General features: G+C 42.6%; 1 protein-coding gene across 1 annotated transcript in view; it reads left to right on the top strand.

The window, feature by feature from the left end:
• The window catches only part of LOC138246998 (polycystin-1-like), a 521270-nt gene that overhangs the window by 303690 nt on the left and 196584 nt on the right, over window positions 1-20996 (top strand). Inside the window, exons 29-33 of the mRNA XM_069201747.1 lie at window positions 873-1016; window positions 6261-6471; window positions 7193-7316; window positions 8097-8246; window positions 19592-19656. Coding sequence (XP_069057848.1) covers window positions 873-1016; window positions 6261-6471; window positions 7193-7316; window positions 8097-8246; window positions 19592-19656 — 694 coding nt within the window. The remainder of the gene's footprint in view (window positions 1-872; window positions 1017-6260; window positions 6472-7192; window positions 7317-8096; window positions 8247-19591; window positions 19657-20996) is intronic.

Raw genomic sequence — 20996 nt, forward strand, 5'->3', positions numbered from 1 at the left:
TTCCCATCTCCCTTCAAGTGAATTTCTGCCTTTTCCCAAAGCAGAACCCTTCAATCCTAATCATGGTGCAATGGCAAACATTCTTGGTGAGATATGCATTACACACTTCTGCATTACGAAGATGTAGACGTGTGTCTGTAGGATTAGGTAAGGTACTTAGGAAAGTCTATGGAGTCAAGAGAGTTGTACATGATGATGTGCAAAGTTAGAATATATGTTTATGGTGGCCTGTGGGAGTAGGAGAGAAGTAGAAACCTAAAATGGCAGATGAATGATGTGTTAGTATATGTTGTAAGAGAGTATATCAATGGTGTCTAGGCTAGCATGTTAAAGGAAAAGATTATGATAGTGTCTGTGGTTTAGGAACATACGGACAATGTAATGTTAAGGTTGATATAGATGATGTTCAGTGGAGGAAAGGGGATATAGAGAAAGGCCTTTATGATCAGGGGAGATGTATAGGACAAGTAGGGTTAGCAGAGATGATAATGAGGGCCAGGAAAGATGTATGTAAACTATAGTCTTTAAGATTAGGAGTGATGTACGTTGCAATTTAGGAAAATGCTTTAGTGGCCAGTGGGTTTATCAGAGCTATTGAGTGTGAACTGGAGGTGATTACTGTAGTGAACTGGATAATTAAAAAATCTGTAACTGTAACAGGGTCTGTGGCAAAGCGTTCTAATGCCCTTGGACAATGTTCACATGTTATAAAACAGCAAATTGGATTTCACTTAGCTCATCTAGTATGAATTGGCAATCTACTGTTGCTGTGCACTAAGCTAACAGCATAATAGTAAAAGGAGAGAAACCGCTAACAGTTTGTTTACCATTGTGGTGTCATGTATCTCAAACTCGTCTTTGTCCCTTTCCAGGGCTGGACCCTTCCTGGTACCTGCAACACGTCATTGTTTGGGACAGACAGACTGATGTCATGTACAACTTCTTAGTAGAGGACTGGCTCTCTGTGGAAAATGAGAAGAATGAAGGAATGGTGGAGAAAGAGGTCCTAGCTGCTTGTAAGTTTTTATTCAAAATAATTTTCAAAGTCTTGTCAGATACCCCATGGGCCACATTCTATACAGGTGCAGGTTCCTGTCAAGAGAAGATTAGCACTGCTGAATTGGTCCCTGTTTTTGAGGATACGATACAGAGGTGGCTTGTCCTTCCCAAGTGTTACAGGCTCATCATACTAAAAAGTCATAGTGGCTGTACCTAAAAAAAAAAATATACTAGATAACAAGTCTGGCTTGAAGATGGCATATAAAATGACATGGTGGCTATACATAAAAATATAATATATTAGATATTGAATCTGGCTTGAAGATTAATTCTGAAATGTTGCATGGCTTTAAAAGTATTAGTTAAAAGCATGTGTATGTAGGAATCCTCCTTCCTTCTGTAACATTGAACTAAATAGACCCTGTCAGCACGGCCTGGAATTCTGTTATGGCATAGCAACAGTGGGAAACAATTTTTGTTTCCCACTCTTCCTAAGTCATAGCAGTGAGTAACAGTATTTATAACGTGGTATTCATGCTGTGCAAGCTATCCATAACAGAACCACCATAGAAGAGGTTTTTAGGTCTCTCTTTCCCATCCCCACTTACAACCCAGTTTCTTCACTGAGATTAAAACTGGGATGGAATCATGTGGAGCTAGGGCAAATGCCACCACATAACTGTTTTACTGCAAGGGAACAGTAACAGACTTGGGAAATCCAAAATAATGCAATGCAAGAGCAGAGATAGGCAAATGAATGTTGAAAACGTAGGGCCTCATTACGAGTTCGGTGAACGGTTTGCATCGCCTGCCGAACCTCCGACGGGGAGGTTGCCGTCACACTGGCTATCTCCCCACCTGACCCATTAGGAGTTTCCTGCTGGGCTGGTGGACGGAAACAGAGGTTACCGCCTGCCAGCCTAGCGGGAATCAGGCGGTAGCCTTCTCTCCAGCTCGTAATCAAGCTGGTGGCAATGCTGCTACTGCAGGGTGCACCAGCACCTTTGCAATGTTCACTGTCTGCACAGCAGACAGTGAACATTGCCATGGTGCTTGGCAGGGGGGACCCCTGCACTGCCCCTGCCAACTGCAAGGGCAGTGCAGCCCCCCGTGGCTCCCTCCACCTGTTCTCCACCAGTCTTTTCATGGCAGTAAAACCACCATGAAAAGGCTGGTGGAGAATGAGGTCATAATCAGCAGGGCAGCGCTGCATGCAGTGCCACCCTGGATGATTGCGATCACCGCCACCGCCAGGCCGTCAAAATCATGGATCCTGGCGGTGCTTGCAGTACCTTGGCGGTGTAACCACCAGGGTCTTAATGTGACGGTCGGACTGCCATGGCAGCGGCGGTCCTGACGGCCACTGCGAGGCTGGCGGTCATAAGACTGCCAGCCTCAAAACGAGGGCATATGTGTACGTAGTTTATATGGACAGTTACATTTTGAAAAAAAGGGGAACATTTTTCATTGGAAGCCCAGCTATGCACATTAAGAAATTAGGAGGTCTTCAAGTGTTCCCTTAAGGGAGAATAAACAGTTTTATTGGTGAAAATGCTTTATTAGAATTAATTATATTATCTATTCTTGAAACATATTCCCTGATTGAAACCCCATTTAAAAAAAGAAAATATGTACACAATTTTGTAGAGCCAGAAATCGTATTGTGAGCACATATTTGAATGCATCAGTGTGTCTTATATAAATGGAATTGTACGATTTGTTAGAAGTTATGTTGAATTGTGAACACTAATGATATGAGGACAAGACTCTTTAAGTCATTATATGAACCATGGCGTGAGGCATTTTCTTCAGGTTCCAAGGTTACTGGGCTTCAATTGTGGCATGTGATGTTGTTTAATGCTCGTTGTGTGGTGGGCCAATGCTATTGTACTCCAAATGCATGGTCAGTTACTCCTGTTTACCATGTAAGTGTCCCAGGATAGTAAGTTCAGACAGCCAAGGTTTAATCAAGACTTTCTCAAGAAGTGTGGTTAGATAAAAGAAACAATGGGTAATAATGTCTCAGACAAGGCAATGAGTAATTCTTAAGTAAAACATTCTCTACTCCAAACACAGATAGTTTTACCTGAAATCTATAGTTTCATTCAACTGTATCGTCATTATTGTTCTATGGGAGACTACTAGGTCTTTCCCAAGGAACTTCACCATAGGACATTCCCTAGAAGAGCTAAAGTTAGTTCTCCAAAGGTATTTCACAAAGTTATTTCAAACGAATTGCAAGTACCAAAACTAACTGTCCTATTATTTTGATTTGCTGTGATTCGGTTTTGAATGTTAAACTGAGGAACACGCTCAGTAATGTGCCCCTATACACCTGTCATGAAACCAAGGTACGAAGGAAGGGTAGGATGGCTTCCCAAGACATGCTGACAATTTTCTTTAACATATACAGTTTCACAGACAGCAAAAAAGGCCTGATATTTTTGTAATCACTGAGAACGTGCATTTGAGTTATTCCTCAGCCTAAAATAATATTTGTTTTGTGCCTCTTAAAAATATTAACTTTGTGAAATGTGTGAGTGATGAGTACTGAAAGCTGGTGATCCTTATGTCATTAAAAGAAATGTAAATAATATTCTCCAGCATATTTTTAAGTAAATGGAGAAATATGATCATAATCTTGAAACAATATCAATTGTTGATCTGATGGTAAAGAAGCTGGTGAAATGGTACAGATAGTGCATCTGATGCTGCTGAAGTTGAAGTGTTGTGGATTCTGGATACGATGATCAAGTTGGTGGATCTTATATGAATCCTTGATCTTGGAAAGAGGAGGTTGTCAGCAGTTATATCAGCTATGCATTTTAAACTTGTGAGGTTGGAGGAAGTGATGTGGATGGAGAATATAATAATGAAGCTGATGGGTGGGTTATGAATTTCAATGTAAGACAATCTATAGCCTGTTGTAAGCATGATGGTTAGGTGGGTTTTTACAGAATTCTTTCTCCCTTTTTCCTTTTTCTTTTTTGTGTCTCAGCAATTATAATACCATTTCTAATAGTGAGGTGCTTATGGCATGAATGGCTAGCAACAATTTAATTCATATTCTTGGTGTTTCCTAAGTCCACTGAATCACACTAGTCATGGTGATTTTGATGGTACTAATAAATTGAATACATGTTTAATAGGGAACTGTTAACATCACACACTGGTGTGACACAGTAGACAGTATCTGGCACGGTGAAGGGTCTATTTGTCACTATCTTTAAATAGTTTTCAAAGAAGTTTAATTGATCTCTATATACCGTTTATAGGTCTTCATCTCTCCATGAGTCCTGAAGAGGCCCTTATGTAAAAGGGCCGGAATGCGTCGACCTTTATACAAGGATGTTGCAATACAAATAGTTAACGTATGGACTTGGATTAGAGCTCACATCTTTCCCTTAATAAGTGCTCAAGGAAAGCAGAAATATTCGATGTGATAACGTTGGCAGCCATCTCTTTCATGTGGATGATAGTTTCAATACATTTGACAACCACATTTCCAAATAATTGTGGAGACCGATGAAGACAGTATATGTATATCTGGGTATATTTGTATATATGTTTCTGTAAATATTTGTGATGTAAACCTATTTTGGATAGTACACATATAATGTTTGTATGTCGCTTGGGTTTTATGTCATAAAAACACAGAGAATTACTTTGTTGTAATTAAAATACATTGCCAATGATCAATTTAGAAGTTCATTGTGAGTAATTCAATTTTTGGATCAGTCCCTACTATTGTACCACTTTTGTCTTTTGAGTATATTCATTAAACCCAGGTATAGTAGGGTTATTAGGGTAGACCCCTTGTTTTTCTTGATATGAATGTTGAGGTTGGTGGCAGTGATATCAAAGAGTCTCATTACACTTCACAGTGATGTTAATGATGGATTGGCCATGGTGATGCGTATGAGTTTGATTAAGACGATGAGATGTGTGAGAAGGTGGTTTGGCTGGTTGACTAGTGATAGCAATGCTAACGGTGAATCTGATGGGTGGTGCATTTAATGCTATTGATATGGATATTATGATGAATGGGTTGTAGCAATAATGGATCTCAGTGTAGCAAGGTTATTGCCAGTGATATTTATTGTTGACGTAATGCCAGGGACTGGATGCTAAGAAGGTCTCTTGAGGCCATTTCTTGATTGCCCAAGGAAAGGGTGACTTTGTCCAGTAGCCAAGACGCCCTAATGCACAGAATATTACTTGTGAAAGGTATTTCTTGTCTCCTTAAAAGGGTTACTAATAGGAGGAAAATAGCACAAATGAGACAACCTTTTGGCAATCTGGTGGCGCGTGATAGTAGATGAAAACTAATATTGAAGAAATCAGCAAATCACCAAACATTAGGATGAAGAAAAAGCAAGATTTCCAGGCATGGAATTTAGAAGAGCAGGAAAGAAGTAAAGAACGATACCAAACATAAGTGAGCAAATGGATTTGATGCACCTTCCTCTCATGTTTACCTGTGCATGACATCACAGGAAATAGCTCTACTTTATCTAGGTTTGGAAACCGTGAATTACACTCTGTGGACAAACCACCATGTTAGGAAGGGCTGGATTGCTTGGCAACCAAAGCCCTTTATTCCACGCTGAATTCTAGGTTCCACTACCACCCTTTTGTGCCTGGCACTCCAGGCAGCGCTTGGAGCACCCCTCTGGGTGATTACGAGGATAGCCTTATCAGCCAGTTTGGGTGGTGTTAGCGCTGAGCCATGAACTGAACTTGGCATCCTGGAACATGGTTTGTTGGCAGCATAAGGAGCGCTTGTTCCCTGAACAAGCAATGTCTTTGTTTGATGAGTTCTTGACAATGCTCTTGGCAGAGATGTAACATATGTTTATGATGGGGCTTAAGACAGTGGTTTCAATGGTCCATCTAAAGGTGATGAAGTTGGTGTAGTTATAAAGTTTGTGGCAGTGATGCTGATGGTTTAGTTGACTGTGGTGAGTATGCTGGCAGTGAAATTAAGGGAAGATCTAATGGTGATGAGGTGTTTAGCAGTGATTTTGATAGCATATAAAATAGTATTGAGGTTGGTGCCTGTGATAAGAATGATCGATATGATTCAGGTGAAATAGGTGGTAATGATGTCACTAGTGAATCTGAATCTTGTAAAGACAGTTGCTGTAAATCTGATGCTGAACGTGACAATGGTCAAGTTGGTGCCAGTGATGCTAACCATAATTTGTTTTTGTCATCCGATGAACAGCACTAACAAAGAATTTTTACTTTGTCGATTTCAGGTCCTCACGAGCTGCGCACTTTCTCTCATATTTTCCCAGCGCAACTGCGCCTTGGCTTCTCTGATTGGCATCTATGGTGGTCTGCTTGGGGTCGGCCTCCTCACAGCCGCTTCACCCATGTGCAGAGAATCACATGCTGCATGTGCACAGTTTACTTATTCATGGCTACATGTGTTCTGTGGTATGGATCCATGGGTGTTGTGGGGAAGAGGTATGTGTACATATATTTCAATTAGAATATTGGACAAGGGTATTCTTTTAGGCAGTAATAGAGTAATTAAGGAGCAGAAGGTGGGGAACATGATGATGAGGTGAGAGACCCTTGATTGTTCTGTGAGAATTGTTTCAAAACAAGGTATGTGAGATTGTAAAGGAATGAGGATTAAATTGAACTAGGCCCATTTCTGTTGATATAAAATAGCACCTGAGAATGTGGTGGGGTAGTGTGAAATCAAGAGATTATGGGAGGAAATGTGCATACAGTATGCACATGGAATGAAGCACTAATTTGTATTAGATTCAGCAACAATGGGTGAATGGAAGCACGCAGATGACAGAAGTTCATATGTTCATGAAAGGAGTTCATGTGTTCATGTGTTACACTTACGTGGTGTGCAGAAGTTAGGGTGCAGCAAGTTAAGATGTTGATTTACAGTCGGGTTGAGATTTGTGTTCTGCAGATATGGAATGTTGGAGTGCACCAATCCATTAGGGGTGAATGGAATTCAGATGTTAATATAAAGTAGGTCCACATGTTGTTGTGTATGAACGTCAGATGGCGGGTACAGCTGGGCTAGATGTTGGGGTACACTGGGTTTGAATGTTGTGGTGCTGCATATTTTATTATCTGGTTTATTCAACAGGCTGTTTAGTGAGGCTCAGTGACTCTGGTTTCTTAGTAGTAACTTCATTCTTTTTCATCTTGTTGGCAGTGTTCCCCTGGGAAGTCGGACACCAGTGACAGTAGAGAGCATTGCTGTGGGGATGGTTGTTGCTGTGGTGGTCCTTCCAGTTCAGTTACTGTTCATGTTCCTCTTCAGGCAGACACACAGTAAGGTAGAGTATCAGTATCCTCCTTTATTTTGTCCAACCAGATGACATCTCTGCTCCCACAGAAAACTAGAACCACCTTTTACCTAAATGAGCCTTGAAGTGATGTTTACTTCAAACTAATAAGACTAAGAGCTAGGAACTTGCATAAGTCCATACACATAACACCAGCCACTGCAACAGATTTGGCACTAAACAATTTCAGGGTCAGATCCCTTATTGCTTGTAACTGTAGCAGGGACCATTCTAACACACATGGGGCAGATCTGTTACTGCTGGTGTCAACATCTGGATCAGCTTTGTCACCCCTCTGATCATCAACTGGGGCAAATTAATCTCGGACCTACAACAAGACTAGTAACTAACATAGCACCCGCACATAGGATCAATCTGTGACACTGCTATGAGATACCCACACATTGAATTGCTTGCTGGTCAGACACACTGTATGAATGCACATTAAAAAAGTCACAATATGGGTGTTCCTGTGGTTTTCCTTTGCATGGAGCGTACAATGACTACATGGAAATCTTTTCTGTTGCAAAGAGACAGTGTCATCATCAAATGGTTTTACCTAATACAAGCAATGTTTCTCTACAGAACAAGGTGTTTCTAACACTGAGAGAGTGTCCATGTCATGATTACCAGACTGTAATGAGTGCCACTGGCAGGAACAAATATTATGATGGCTGTGAAACTGGTGCATGCCTGTAGGAGATAGAGGATTGTTATTAGCTCTGTTTGATTGATGTCCTCCTGCCTCAGCATTTATTTCTTCTCTTACAGGTTGTGGTTGAGGAGCCTGAACCCTGTACACCAGACTCGCAGACTATTGAGATGGATGTGTGCCTGGATATCTCTGAGCTTGGTAGTTCCTCTTTTCTCTCCATCCCTCGAGGTATGGAGTCTATGATGGACGTCAGTTCCCTCAGTGGGGTAAGAAGATACGCTAGTCAAACAATTTCAGGGTCAGATCCTTTATTGCTTGTAACTATAGCAGGGACCATTCTAACACACATGGGCAGATCTGTTACTGCTGGTGTCAACATCTGGTGTACCCCATACCGCATAAATGTATGTATATTTGCAGTATGCTTACTGTAGGTACACACGCGGTGCAGTCCCCTACAAACAAGTGTTGCGTTTGGAATAGTGCACCTTGTTTTTCTTCATAATATCTATATTGTTTTTAAACGTTCATTGAATGACTCGTGATCGCACTCCCTGGAACTCACAATCCACAGGGACACATGCTCACTCTTAGATATTATTTTTTCACCACTGGGTTGAGAGCTCTTTACCTGTGGTCTGTTGAAATACTGCTCAAGAGGACATAGAAGGCCTGAAAGAGAAGAGGAATCTTGCCAAGTTCAGCAACTAAGTATCCAAATGATTGATGGACGGTTGCTTGAGAATATTTCTATTTATTGGCTGGTTATCTTGGCAGACCGACTCACAAGTATGTCACCATAGGGCAGGGTTCTTGGAAAATACACATATAACTACAACATTTAGGTCTTACCAGTCCTGTAACACTCACTACCCTAGGAAATGCCATCACAGGGTTTGTAACCGTGTGTTGCTCAGTGATAACTCCATAGATAACATAGATCCATGAAAGGAGGTTAGAGTTCCAGACATCTAATACAATTGAAGAATCTCGAGTTTTTGAGGAGGAATTAACTTGCAAAGATATTTCAACTCCATTCACTGATCGATCATGACCAAATGATAAGAATGGAATCTGGATATGAAGTTATTGCCTGGGAGAAAATAGTTTACTACTCCACCACTTTCTGTTGCTAAAGCAAGGGTAGATATCAGACATATCATGGCATATTCTCCAGATCCCCTTAAGCAGATATCTACTACACAATGTGAGCATGAAAAATGAAAACTAACTTAAGAGGAGGCAATTTCAGAAGAACCAAGAAGCCTTCCTATTCATAAGAAAAGCATATACATAGCATTAGTTCAATCAGCACCGATTATGCAGACCCAATTATCTTTACTGCCGCCCTAGATAGACTCTGATCTGGAGGAAGATCAGATCATTACTTCCTGATGCGATCGCTTCCTTTTACACTGTTATTCAAAAGGCATATTTTCATCGTGTATTCAGAGGAGGAGAAGTCACAATGCATTCTTCATGACATTTCACAAGAACTGTGAAAAATATCCTTTAACAAAATCTCAAAACTATGATAATATCCACAACTGAGAATTTTAAAAACATTTTGGGGCAATAACACATAGGGGGTCATTATGACCCTGGCGGCCAAAACGACGGGAGCACCGCCAACAGGCTGGTGGTGCCTCCCGGCGTATTTGGACCGCAGCGGTAGCGCCACGGTCGCACCGCCGGGGCCGGCGGTATACCGCCATTTCAGCCCCGGCGGTGATAATCCGCCAGGGCAGCGCTGCAAGCAGCACTGCCCTGGGGATTATGACTCCCCTACCGCCAGCCTGTTTCTGGCGATTTGCACCGCCAGGAAGAGGCTGGTGGTAAAGGGACTCAGGGGGCCCCTGGGGTCCCCTGCACTGCCCATGCACTTGGCATGGCCAGTGCAGGGGCCCACAGGCAGAGCCCCGTCGCGCATTTCACTGCCCGAATTTCGGGCAGTGAAATGCGCGACGGGTGCTACTGCACCCGCTGCACATCAGCATTGCCGCCGGCTCAATTACGAGCCGGCTGCAATGTTGATGTGACTTTTCCGCTGGGCCAGCGGACGGTAACTCTGTTACCGTCCGCTGGCCCATTGGAAAAGTCAAAATAGGGAGCCAGCCATACCGCCAGCAATGGCGGTATTCTGGCGCCCGCAAACTCGGCGCCCATAGAGTCGAAGGAAATATAAAGCTCCTCCCCAGGACTCAATTTAGATTAAAGGAAATGTGCCATCAGAATTCATGTTAGTTCATGATATCAGGAAAAGGGGCACAATAGGGCCTCCACTCACAGCTCTTTAAAAATGACATAATGACCCTATGAACATAGACCACTACAAATGCGAATATGATTGCAGCCTGTGATGGAAAAGGTTGATAAGTCACATCACAAACTATATAGATATGCCGCAATGACACATTAATGTCTAGTGGCAAGCTGTGTACTTTACAAATGCTAATTATCAACAATAACAAGACAAGTAAATGAAGGAACTGGATTCAAAATGATACAGGGTGGCATCATGGGATGGGTGTAAATTGGAGAGTTTCCAACAATCAGACAGGCTTTGGTCAGTAGATATGAGAGCCACCAATGACTACCGGTTACCAAACTTGAAATAACTCCACCGATGCATTGCAGATATTGACAGGAAGAGAGTATAAGTGCAAGTGCAAGAGGAAAAGGCAATCTCCAATTCATATATTAGCTGTGCATTATGCGTGGTAGGCACAGTTTACCCAAACATTAATACCAGTATACGACTCAAACAATACACCTGTTTGGTTCTAGCGTGTAGGCCAGAATGGCAATAAAACCTTTTCAGTATGGCAAGCATTTCCTTGATACTAAGACTGAGTGCCTATTGGTGCTCTGCGACAGCATTCTGATTCTATAAATGCATACATATAGACACGTGATCCAGCCAAAGGGCAAAAATAACCTTTTAATTTGCATCAGATTTGTCAACAGTGGGGAAGCCAGTTTCAGCAGCCACAACAGTACACTGGGGTACTTTTTGAGACAATACAAGGACAGAGCTATAAGAACTCAAGCTGCGTGCAGTTAAACAGTAACTCAATACATTTTACATCTGATCACTTAAGACCTTGTGAAAATGCTTGTGTTGTTTCCATACAAATGAGGGAAGATTAACCTTGGATCTGTCAGTGAATGCAACAATCTGTAAGTACTAATGTACTGAGTTTAAACAGTCGCTGCAGAACTATCTACCAAAGGGAGACAGAACCAAAAAGGTCTGGTCTTTCCTGGATAGAGGCACTATAGAGGAGCTTCCACAATCTGAGCTGGTCGGAGGAGTGTACACTGTTTATGTTCTGAAAAGCCACACTGAGGGTGATCCTAGATTTGAGTTTACTGAACAATAAATACAAAATATACATTTCAAAATGACAATGCTTTCTACAAGGAGCCTACCTATTTTATGACATCATTAGATTTAAAGGATGCGTACTTTCACATTCTTATACATATAGGGGGGCCATTACGAGTTTGGCAGATGAAAAAGGCCGTCTGCCAAACTCCTGCGGTCAGGTTACCGGCAGGGCGGTCTCCTTCTCATGGGCCCCATTACACGTTTCCCTCTGGGTCGACAGGCGGAAACAGATTTCCTGCCTGCTGGCCCAGCGGTAAACAGCCAGCGACATTGACGCCAGCTCATAATTGAGCTGGTGGCAATGCTGCGGTGCGTAGGGTGCACCAGCACCCGTTGCACTTTTCATTGTTGGCAAAGCAGACAGTGAGAGGCGCAACGGGGCTGGCCATGGAGGCCCCTGCCTCTCATCTCCGCCAGCCTTTACATAGCGGGGCTACCGCCATGTTATCACCGGCTGAGAAGGAACCCGAAATCCCCAGGGCAGCGCTGCCCTGGCTGATTAGGACTGCCAGTACTGCCAGACTGACATTCGGTAGTAATCTGGCTGTGCTGGTGGGCCGACTGTGGCGTTAACGCCACAGTCGTAATGGGGCTGCCGGACCACCACATTGGCCACCACCAGTGTTGTAATGACGCCCTTAGTGCATCACCAATACCTACGATTTGTGGTAAATGGCAAACATTACTAGTTTAAAATGCTTACTTTTCAGCATCATGAATGTTTATCAAATGCCTAGCAAATATAGCAGCTCATTTGCAACATCAATGTTTTCATATTAATACTTATGGGACTATTGCTTAATTGAGCAGCAGACAACTCAGAAATTCAAAACCCACAAAATCAATATAAAGAAATCAGATTTGTAGCAACATCCGATTAGACACTGCTTTGGAGGCACTCTAAGTTCAGTAGAGAGTATTTGTGTTTCGGGAAATTGATTCCTCTTTACCAGGCTGTGTATTGGTGTTTTGGGAAATCGATTCCTCTTTAAACTCTGTTAGTAAGGAAAGTGATGGAATAGTTGGGAAAGAAGGCATCATGCATTAACAAATTTGAAAGATTTAAAATTGTGCCTCTATGTGAGTGCTTGGCAAACCTGTGGTCTGAAGTAACTGGATCTGGGAGGGTCTAGAATTGTTGTCACACAGAACATAGCCATAAACATAAGCCATTAGGGGAGTGAAGAGGTGCTGTAGAGCATGGGCTAATCCTTTTCTGGCAGCCCTGCCAAGTGTCACGCATCTTGCATTAGAATAACACATTTCCTGCCATGTTTCCGCATTACCGCAATCCCTGAGATCGTCACGCAAAAGAACTGTGTCCGGAACTGCGGTAAATCCTTCTAATTCCAGTTTCTCACTTTGCTAGGTACGCTCCGTGTAGTGTTTATCAAAGGCCACAAGGTGGCACTGGTGTTCAACGGGAGGTATAGGATTCTCAATATATTGCAATATTTATATGGTTCCCTTGCTTTCATCGCTTGATTTTGCTTGAAAGAAAGTGTCACTCATAGTTGGTGAAATGTCACTCATTATTACATTGAAATTATGAAAATGTCACACATAGCAATCTGAAACATTGGCTGCTATGTTATGACATAGAACTTTACATAAACTATAGAGTTCAATTTGATTGGCTCAATCTAAGAACCCTCTCGTCGACCCAAGGAGAAAAGAATCCTTTTGCTTTAAAGAACTGCCACCCACCAGGGATACCTTTTGGTGGTACGCTTCATCATAGAATTCCTTCCAGTTCTGTTGCAGAGGAACATAGCACAGATGTCTGTGATGGAACAGCACAATCTGTAAGACCATAGGCAGTCTCTCAGCCTCATGTCATCATAATGACCGGGCGTGGCCCGCCCTTTAAGGCGGAGGGGCCACACCCCCCCCACCTTTTGCCCCTCATGAAGTGTGTGTCAGGCTGAACAAAGGTCAGCCTGACAGACACTCTTCATGTTCAGGTCAGGCAGCCAGGAGCAGACATGCACGATTTGCACAGACTCCTGTCTACCTGAGCTGAACTTTGCTGGACTGAGGAGGTCACAGCTCCTATGGGCGTGACCTCCTCGGTTCAGGTGCCTCGAGGCCCTCCCCTGGGTGACGAGGAAAGCATCACCCATTGACTTCGCTCTGGGCGCTTCCGGTTTAAGCCCTGAAGCGCCCAGGGCGAGTGTCAATCAGTGACACTTCGTCACAGAGTGGCGTGGGGTCAGCAGTCTCACTGACCCCATCCCACTCTGTGACGAGGCTGGGACTGCTGCCTTCCCTCATTGGCTGAGGGGAAGGCAGTAGTCCCAACCCTCCTGGGACCTCCGAGGCTGAAGGTAAGTGTGTGTGTGATGTTTTAAAATGAATGTTTGGTGCGTGCGTGCGTGCATGTTTGAATGTTATGGGTGTTGTTAATGGATTTGTGTGTGTGTGTGCGTGCATGTGTATGTAAAAAAATGAGTGTGTGTGGTCTTTTAAAATTAATATTTTAGTGCGTGCTTGCATGTTTGAATGTTATGAGTGTTAATGGATGTGCGTGCGTGCGTGTGTAAAAGAATGAGTGTGTGTGTGTGATGTTTTAAAATGAATGGTGCGTGCTTGCATGTTTGAATGTTATGAGTGTTGTTAATGGATGTGCATGCATGTGTGTGTGTGAAAGAATGAGTGTGAACTTTTTTAATGAATGTTTGGTGCGTGCGTGCGTGAATGTTTGAATGTTATGAGTGTTGTTAATGGATATGTGTGCGTGCGTGTGTGTGTGTGAAAGAATGAGTGTGTGTGTGTGTGTGTGGGCTTCCCGCCTGCCCCCCTCCCTCCTAAAGCTACCGGCTGCCACTGATAATGACATTGAAGGAAGCATGTGAGCACATGTATAAGACTTCACTAACTAGAGCAAGTGGACAGTGAAAGATGTCCAACAAAACATCAATTTACTAAAGCTTACAGCAGTGACTTTAAATCCCAAAGCTTTCCAGAAGCTTTTATACAATAAAGTAGTGTTAATGATTATGGATAACACACAACAATGTATTGCTTTCAGAGATAGAGAAAAACACTCTATCTTCAGCTGTCCAGGAAGGCACAATTTAAGCGCACAGTCATATTCACCTACTGGCAGAAACACCTGACCAGGGATTGCCATTTGGCAGAGCTATTGAGTAGAAATCATCACAAAAGCACAAATGGAATCAAGACGAGTGTTCTCAAACAGTTGTTTCACGTAGGAGGGACCCCACAAACAGATCTGTAAATAACAAAAAAAACATAAAATACCAATGTTATATTATTATTAATATTGTTGTTATTATTATTATTATTTTAATTTTTTTAATTATTATTATTATTATTATTATTATTATTATTATTATTATTATTATGTTATTAGTTATCTACATCACTAATAAGTTGGGACTGGTCATGGTTAGACTTGTCAGAGTCTTATGCATATGCATTTCCCCTACTACCTCTTCTTCCAAGTTTCTTGTGGAGGATGTGCCAGGCCCCTATGGCAAGGATGTTCATGGCTACACCCAGGCCTATCAGCTATGGTTGTAATTTTGTGCTCTTACTTAACAATCCCTGTAAAATCTGCTACATCCACAACCACAGTTCTTGAACTTAGCGACTTCGCATCTGAAAGCTTAGAATATGATCACTTGCAGCTTCCAAAACAATGTTTCAACATTCCTAAACAAGCCAGGGATCCTGCACTGAAGCCTACTACGGAGCAAGTGGAAAAGGTTTACTAGTTACTATATCCCAATGCATGTTGATGTCTAGTAGGTATCAGTACAAGATCTGCTTAAATATGTGTTGATAATACATATGTCAGGCTTCATTTACATGATAATATGAATTCATTTATCAGTTATCATACCATATTTATAGAGCATCTATCCATGTTTAGGATACCTGTTATAATGGCCTTCTTGGAAGTTTGTAAGAGCATTATTCCACCAATTACTGAGTTGCACTGCACCGTCTTCTGGCCTGCAAGTGGTTACTGACCATATTGGCATTTTTCAGTTTAGTGCATAGCTGAGTCAAACTGTCTTTGCTTTTTCTGCTTTGGCTGCACAGAAACAATGTATAGCAACAGCCCTCCAATACAGCAGTCTTAGCTGCTTGTGGCAGTAACAAGACTTTCTTCCCCATCATCCTTTGGACAATACCAATGAATTCAGCCAGTTGCTGAGGGCCCACATTTCAGCTCTGTGGCGCACTGTCAAGGTTTCCTTAGCTCCAAAGATTTACTCAACATTTTAGCCATCTGTGCTCTATGTCTGAAGTAAAAAGCAGAGAATGTTCTTTACTGAAATCTCAGTTAGTGCAGACACATTCTGGAGGTGTGCCTTCCACAAGTTGTTATCATCTGTTTTCAAACCAAGATATTGGAAGGTTTTCAGTCTTTCCAGAAGGTACTGCCCAACTTGAAACTGTTACTTCTTGTCATAGTTTGCAAACCCAACACAATGACCTTTACATTTGACTTGATTATAAAGTTGACATTGATGTTGTAAAGCCAATTTATCCCTCTTCAGTGATTTGTGTAAGGCTTTTAGCATTATGACAAGTAACATTGAAACATATACATACAAGAACAAGCATTTGCAATGCAATAGGTCTTGCGTTTGCTCGAGTTAGAGCTATTAGCGTTTTAAACTCCTAACAGGACTTTTTATGCCACATAAACGGAAAAGTAAAACAGTTTCACATAAGCGAGCTGATGGCCGCCATGAGAGCAAAGCTGACACACAAAGGGAAACAGAAGTTTGCCCTCAGTGAAACGTATTGGCAAAAGTGCAATTATCCATGTAACCGACAAAAGTGCAATTATCCATGTAACAGGGTTGATGTAATGCAAAGTGCTCGATTACTGCCCAGTGATATCACGCTGCCTATGAAATAAAAAAAATAAGTAGTCCAGAAACCATACGAAAACATGGAGTCTCGTATGTTTTCAGTAGTTAGCTGGTGCACTCGAAGGCAGGCTAAACACCGTAAAAGGCATGAGTATGCATGCCTGTCACTAATTAAATTAAGCGAATTTGAAAAGGCAAACCCATGAACCAACCAAACAGATGGGCGTGGTTAAAAGCCCATAGAGAGATTACACCAGGGACAGAGTGCTTTGCGCGCTCAACCCTAAAAAGGGACTCTTCTCCCCATCAAAGGCAGGAACATCTTGTAAGAATGGAAGAAAGTCCTTAGTGTATAGCTTGAACAGATATGGGACCATAAGGGCACCCCTGCTTGACTAGTTTGTTTGTCTTAAACTTCAAAGTTAGTTTCTAATCTATTCTAAACTGCCCTCTTGCTGTCACCAATGAGTTCGCTCAAGGAGCCCAATCAAGTGACAATCCAAGACTTCCTTCCTTAGCCTCTCCTGTAATCTCTCTCCACCAAATTGAAGGCTAATGAAAAGTTGAGTAAGGAGACATACAAGAATTGGTTTTTTTTCTAGAAATTGTAAATTATTCAGTTCAGGATTAAAACCTAATTCAAGGTAGATCCAAGCCCTCCTTGAACATAAACTACTACTTAACATTTCTCCAGTTAAGGTTGTATGGTTTTCAAGATGACTTTAGGGAACAGCTTGTCCTTGGCGTAAATTAAGCTGAAAGGTTTACACCTTCCTAAGTCGGCCAGCCAGCCTTTCTACGGTGGTGTGACAACTATGATGAGTTATTTCTGAAGGGTGTCAGGATGGAATCGCTAAATGCTACTTTCTCTCAGACCTCATAGCATTTGAAAACCTTGTTTGAGATAAATGTGGGACCCAGTGCTTTTCCTAGTTCAGATCCCAGATAGCGTAAGCTACTGTTTCCTTCATTACCAGGTTTGGATGTTGTTTGAGTAGGAGGGCTTCCTCTGCCTTAAGTCCATGGACAAATCTGTCCTTGCCTCCAGGGTCTTACAGTGATATGAGCTCTATGTTTTCTTTTACAAAGCTACTTTCAAAATGAGCTGCCCAGGATTCAATGTAAAACTTGACTTAGACAATAATTTGGACATTTTGTGTTTCATTTCTCATTATCTTCCAGAATTATTTGAGTCTTTTTAAGTAGCCATCAATGATTCACCTCAGAGTCATCCTTTTTACTCCTTGATGTGATTTTTTACACACTGGTCTCAGCTTTCCATTTCTTTTGTAAATGTGTTGTGTTTTAGAGTTGGAAAGAGTACTTTTGTTACACATTGGAAACTTGCACTTCACACCTCTCCTTGCTTCCTCTTAGACTGCTAACATGGCTGGAATTTAGGAGACTGCTGGCTCATCACCTCTGCCAGTGATTCAAAATCTGCAGTGATATGGTCAGGTCTACTACATGGACTTTGGCCTTGCTGTGCAAACGTTTCTTCTTTTGGTTTAATGATGATGTCCTTCAGTTCACCTTCTTAGGCCAATGACAGTCATTCGGCCATACTTTACGCATCAACTGCTCCCCACCCTAACCTGCGTTCATTTGTAATCATAAATCTGTCTAGATTTGCTTTTTGCTCACAGTTGTGAAGAGACAGTTCCCTGTACCTAATTCTGACTGGGGTGTGTTTGCTCTCTAGTCAGTATATGACTTCCATTCCATCAACCTGCTCCCAAACAGATGGGAGGTTAAGAAATAGTCTCTCATAGAACTGATTCTACTGGTGCTAAACCCGAAACTTGTGATTAGGCCTTTTTGTATTGTATTCAAGGCAGATGCCCACCATCTGTTCTGCGCACCAACATCACATAGGCCCATATTTAGGAGGGCCTAGCTCCTCCTTGCACCACATTAGCTTAATTTTTTATGATGCTAATGTGGCCCAACAAGGCCAAATTCGCCACGCCATATTTACAAAGTGGTGCAATGCATGCATTGCGGCACCTTGTAGCCCCTTGCGCCACAATATGCCTGGGCCAGGCATAATGTATACAAGGGGGGGCGTTCCCCCATTAGGGGGACCGCAAAAATGGCACAGTGAAATCTAAGAAATTCCCCTGCACCATTTTAGCGGCTATTTTTAACGCCTGCACAGAGCAGGCGATAAAAGGGGGCATACCATTGTTTTTAATGGGCCCCTATGTACTCTGCAGGATTAGCGCCAAAATGTTGCCACTAATCCTGCACAGTCCACCAATAGCGTCAAAAATGTTGACGCTATTGCCCCTATCCTGCATCATGGTGTGCCGTATATTAAATATGGCGCACACATGGTGGCGGTATTGGGGCACCAAGGGGCAGAAGAAAAGGTGGTGCTGCATTTGATGCAGCACCACATTTCTTAAATTCGGGCCCTAGTGTCTCCACTTTCTTCTCTTGCTTTGTTTATAAGTATTCAATTGCTGGAGCAATGATTGTGTCTTTAATTTCCTTGACAATTTAATTGAGTCCCTTTTTCATGTGTTTTGCTTTGAAATCACCTCCAATTATGGAGTTTTCTGTATCCACTCATTGTGACATTCATTCAGTATTATTGAGCTGTGTATGTGTGTGGTGCAGCTCATCTGGGTACCTCCTGATTCCTGCCTCCTGTTTTCTGGGAGGCAGGATTTATTCTGAAGACATAACTGCAAAATATGCTGTGGCTTATTTGACCATGTCTCCTAGATGAGACATATCAGCTCCTTAAATTGATTTTCTTAGATCTGGAGTTTCGGTGCCTATCCCGACTTTGGGCCTGATTTAAAAAAAATGGCAGAAGGGTTACTCTGTCACAACAGTGGCAAAGTAACCCTTGCACTGAAATCTAAATCCCATTATATACAATGGGATTTAGATTTCGGCGGACAGGTTATCTGCCACAGTTTTGACCGAGGAACCACGTCCCCAATATCTAAATCAGGCCCTTTGTTCCTTGAAAATATCTTCATTGGTCTTGTTCCTAGGCATGTGTGTTTTTACTTTTTTGGGTTAGGTCCTTCTCAAAGGCTCCTTTTCCAGGGAGGCATGTATGTTTTTATGTGTCATTTTGTGATAGTGGTCTTTGAGATTCATCTTGTTGACTTGTGTGTATAAGAACTTCTTCTTTTTTGATTCTGTGTGTTTTTGATGCCTTCCTTCATTAATTGTTGTGTGTTTTAGTTCTGGTGGTTGTTGTTATCATGGATCTCTGGGTTTTTGAAGCCTTGATTCTCTGAGTTGGTGCTATGGTTCTGTTGATAAGCCTCCTGACTCTATGTGTGATTTATATTTTCATTCTTTTGTGTACTGTTTACCAAATCACATTTTGAACATTCCTTTTCAGGGGTCTTTTCTGAGCAGGAAACGCATCTGCAGCCCAGACAATACCATCAATCTGGACAACGAAAGGTAATAAGGTCTGAAGGAGGACAATGTGAATGCTAGAATGGTGGGCAAATGAACCTATGTTATGTATGTACACTCTGGCATATACATTGGACTGACACTCAAAATAGCCAGTCACAAAATAGGTATTGATTAAAAAATAAGCACAAATGTACTTCTATTGCCTAAAGGTATCCTAACCCCATGCATGACATTCTCTAGAGAAAATATTACCTATTGAGTATGTAAACTAATACATTGTTGATCTTTTTGAATTAGCCAAATTTTGTTGTGGACCACAGTAGCAGAATTACACAAAGGCCCTCATTTCAACCCTGGGAGACGGTGCAATGTTGGCATTAGGACCGCAAACAGGCTGGCAGTAATTACCGCACATGCCAAACCACCAATGTCCCACACCGTCCGCCACGTTGGTAACGACGGCCAGGCTGGAGACAATGGTCTCCAGCCCGGCGGCCGTCACTAGTCCGCCTCCGGGATCATAATCCCGCATACCGCCATGGATTTTGTGGATTTTGAACCGCTACGAAATCCATGGCGGTAGGCACTATCAATGCAAGGGAATTCCTTCCCTTGCACTGATAGGGATCTCCCCACCCCGCCACTCACTCACACACACACTACTCACACACATACACGCGCACATACAAGCACACATGCACACATACATACACGTTACATCCCCACTACACACATCACACCCCCCGCAAACATACACGCACCCACACACCCCCTCTAAATACTCACACTCACACCTCCATTCACGCACACACCACACAACACCCCTCACCCCCCTCCTCTGTCAGACAATCACCTTACCTGTTTCGGTGGTCCTCCGGGAGGGAACGGGATCGATGGGGGCTGCTCCGCCACCAGCACTCCGTCACCAGAACAACACCACGCTAAATACTGGTGCATAATTCAGTGGGCGGTGCTCTAATGACGTGGCAGTGACGGAGGATCAGCCTCCACTACACCGCCGACCGCCAGTATGGCTGCTGGCTGCTCTCTGTCAAAATAATGGCGGAGGGTCGCCACCAGTCACACTGGCGGTCTTCTGTCCGGCGGGACCTCGTGGTCTTTAAAAAAGACTGCTGAGGTCAAAATGAGGGCCAAAGTGTTGCATTCTAGAACTAGGGTGGCCAGGCTCTGGCACTGTGGAGACTAATTTTTTTTTCAGATGCCATTTCCACTAAGCCATAAACGCATAGAATGTATTTACCATAATATCTAAGATCATCTACATATCCCTATTGCTTTCAATTCCCATATACAGGGGAAATGTTGGCAAGTATGGTCAGGTAGTAGCTGCCATCATTGCTCGACTTTGTATAAAATCGTCA

The sequence above is a fragment of the Pleurodeles waltl genome, chromosome 7, assembly GCF_031143425.1.
Source record: "Pleurodeles waltl isolate 20211129_DDA chromosome 7, aPleWal1.hap1.20221129, whole genome shotgun sequence".
NCBI classification, from domain to species: Eukaryota; Metazoa; Chordata; class Amphibia; order Caudata; family Salamandridae; genus Pleurodeles; species Pleurodeles waltl.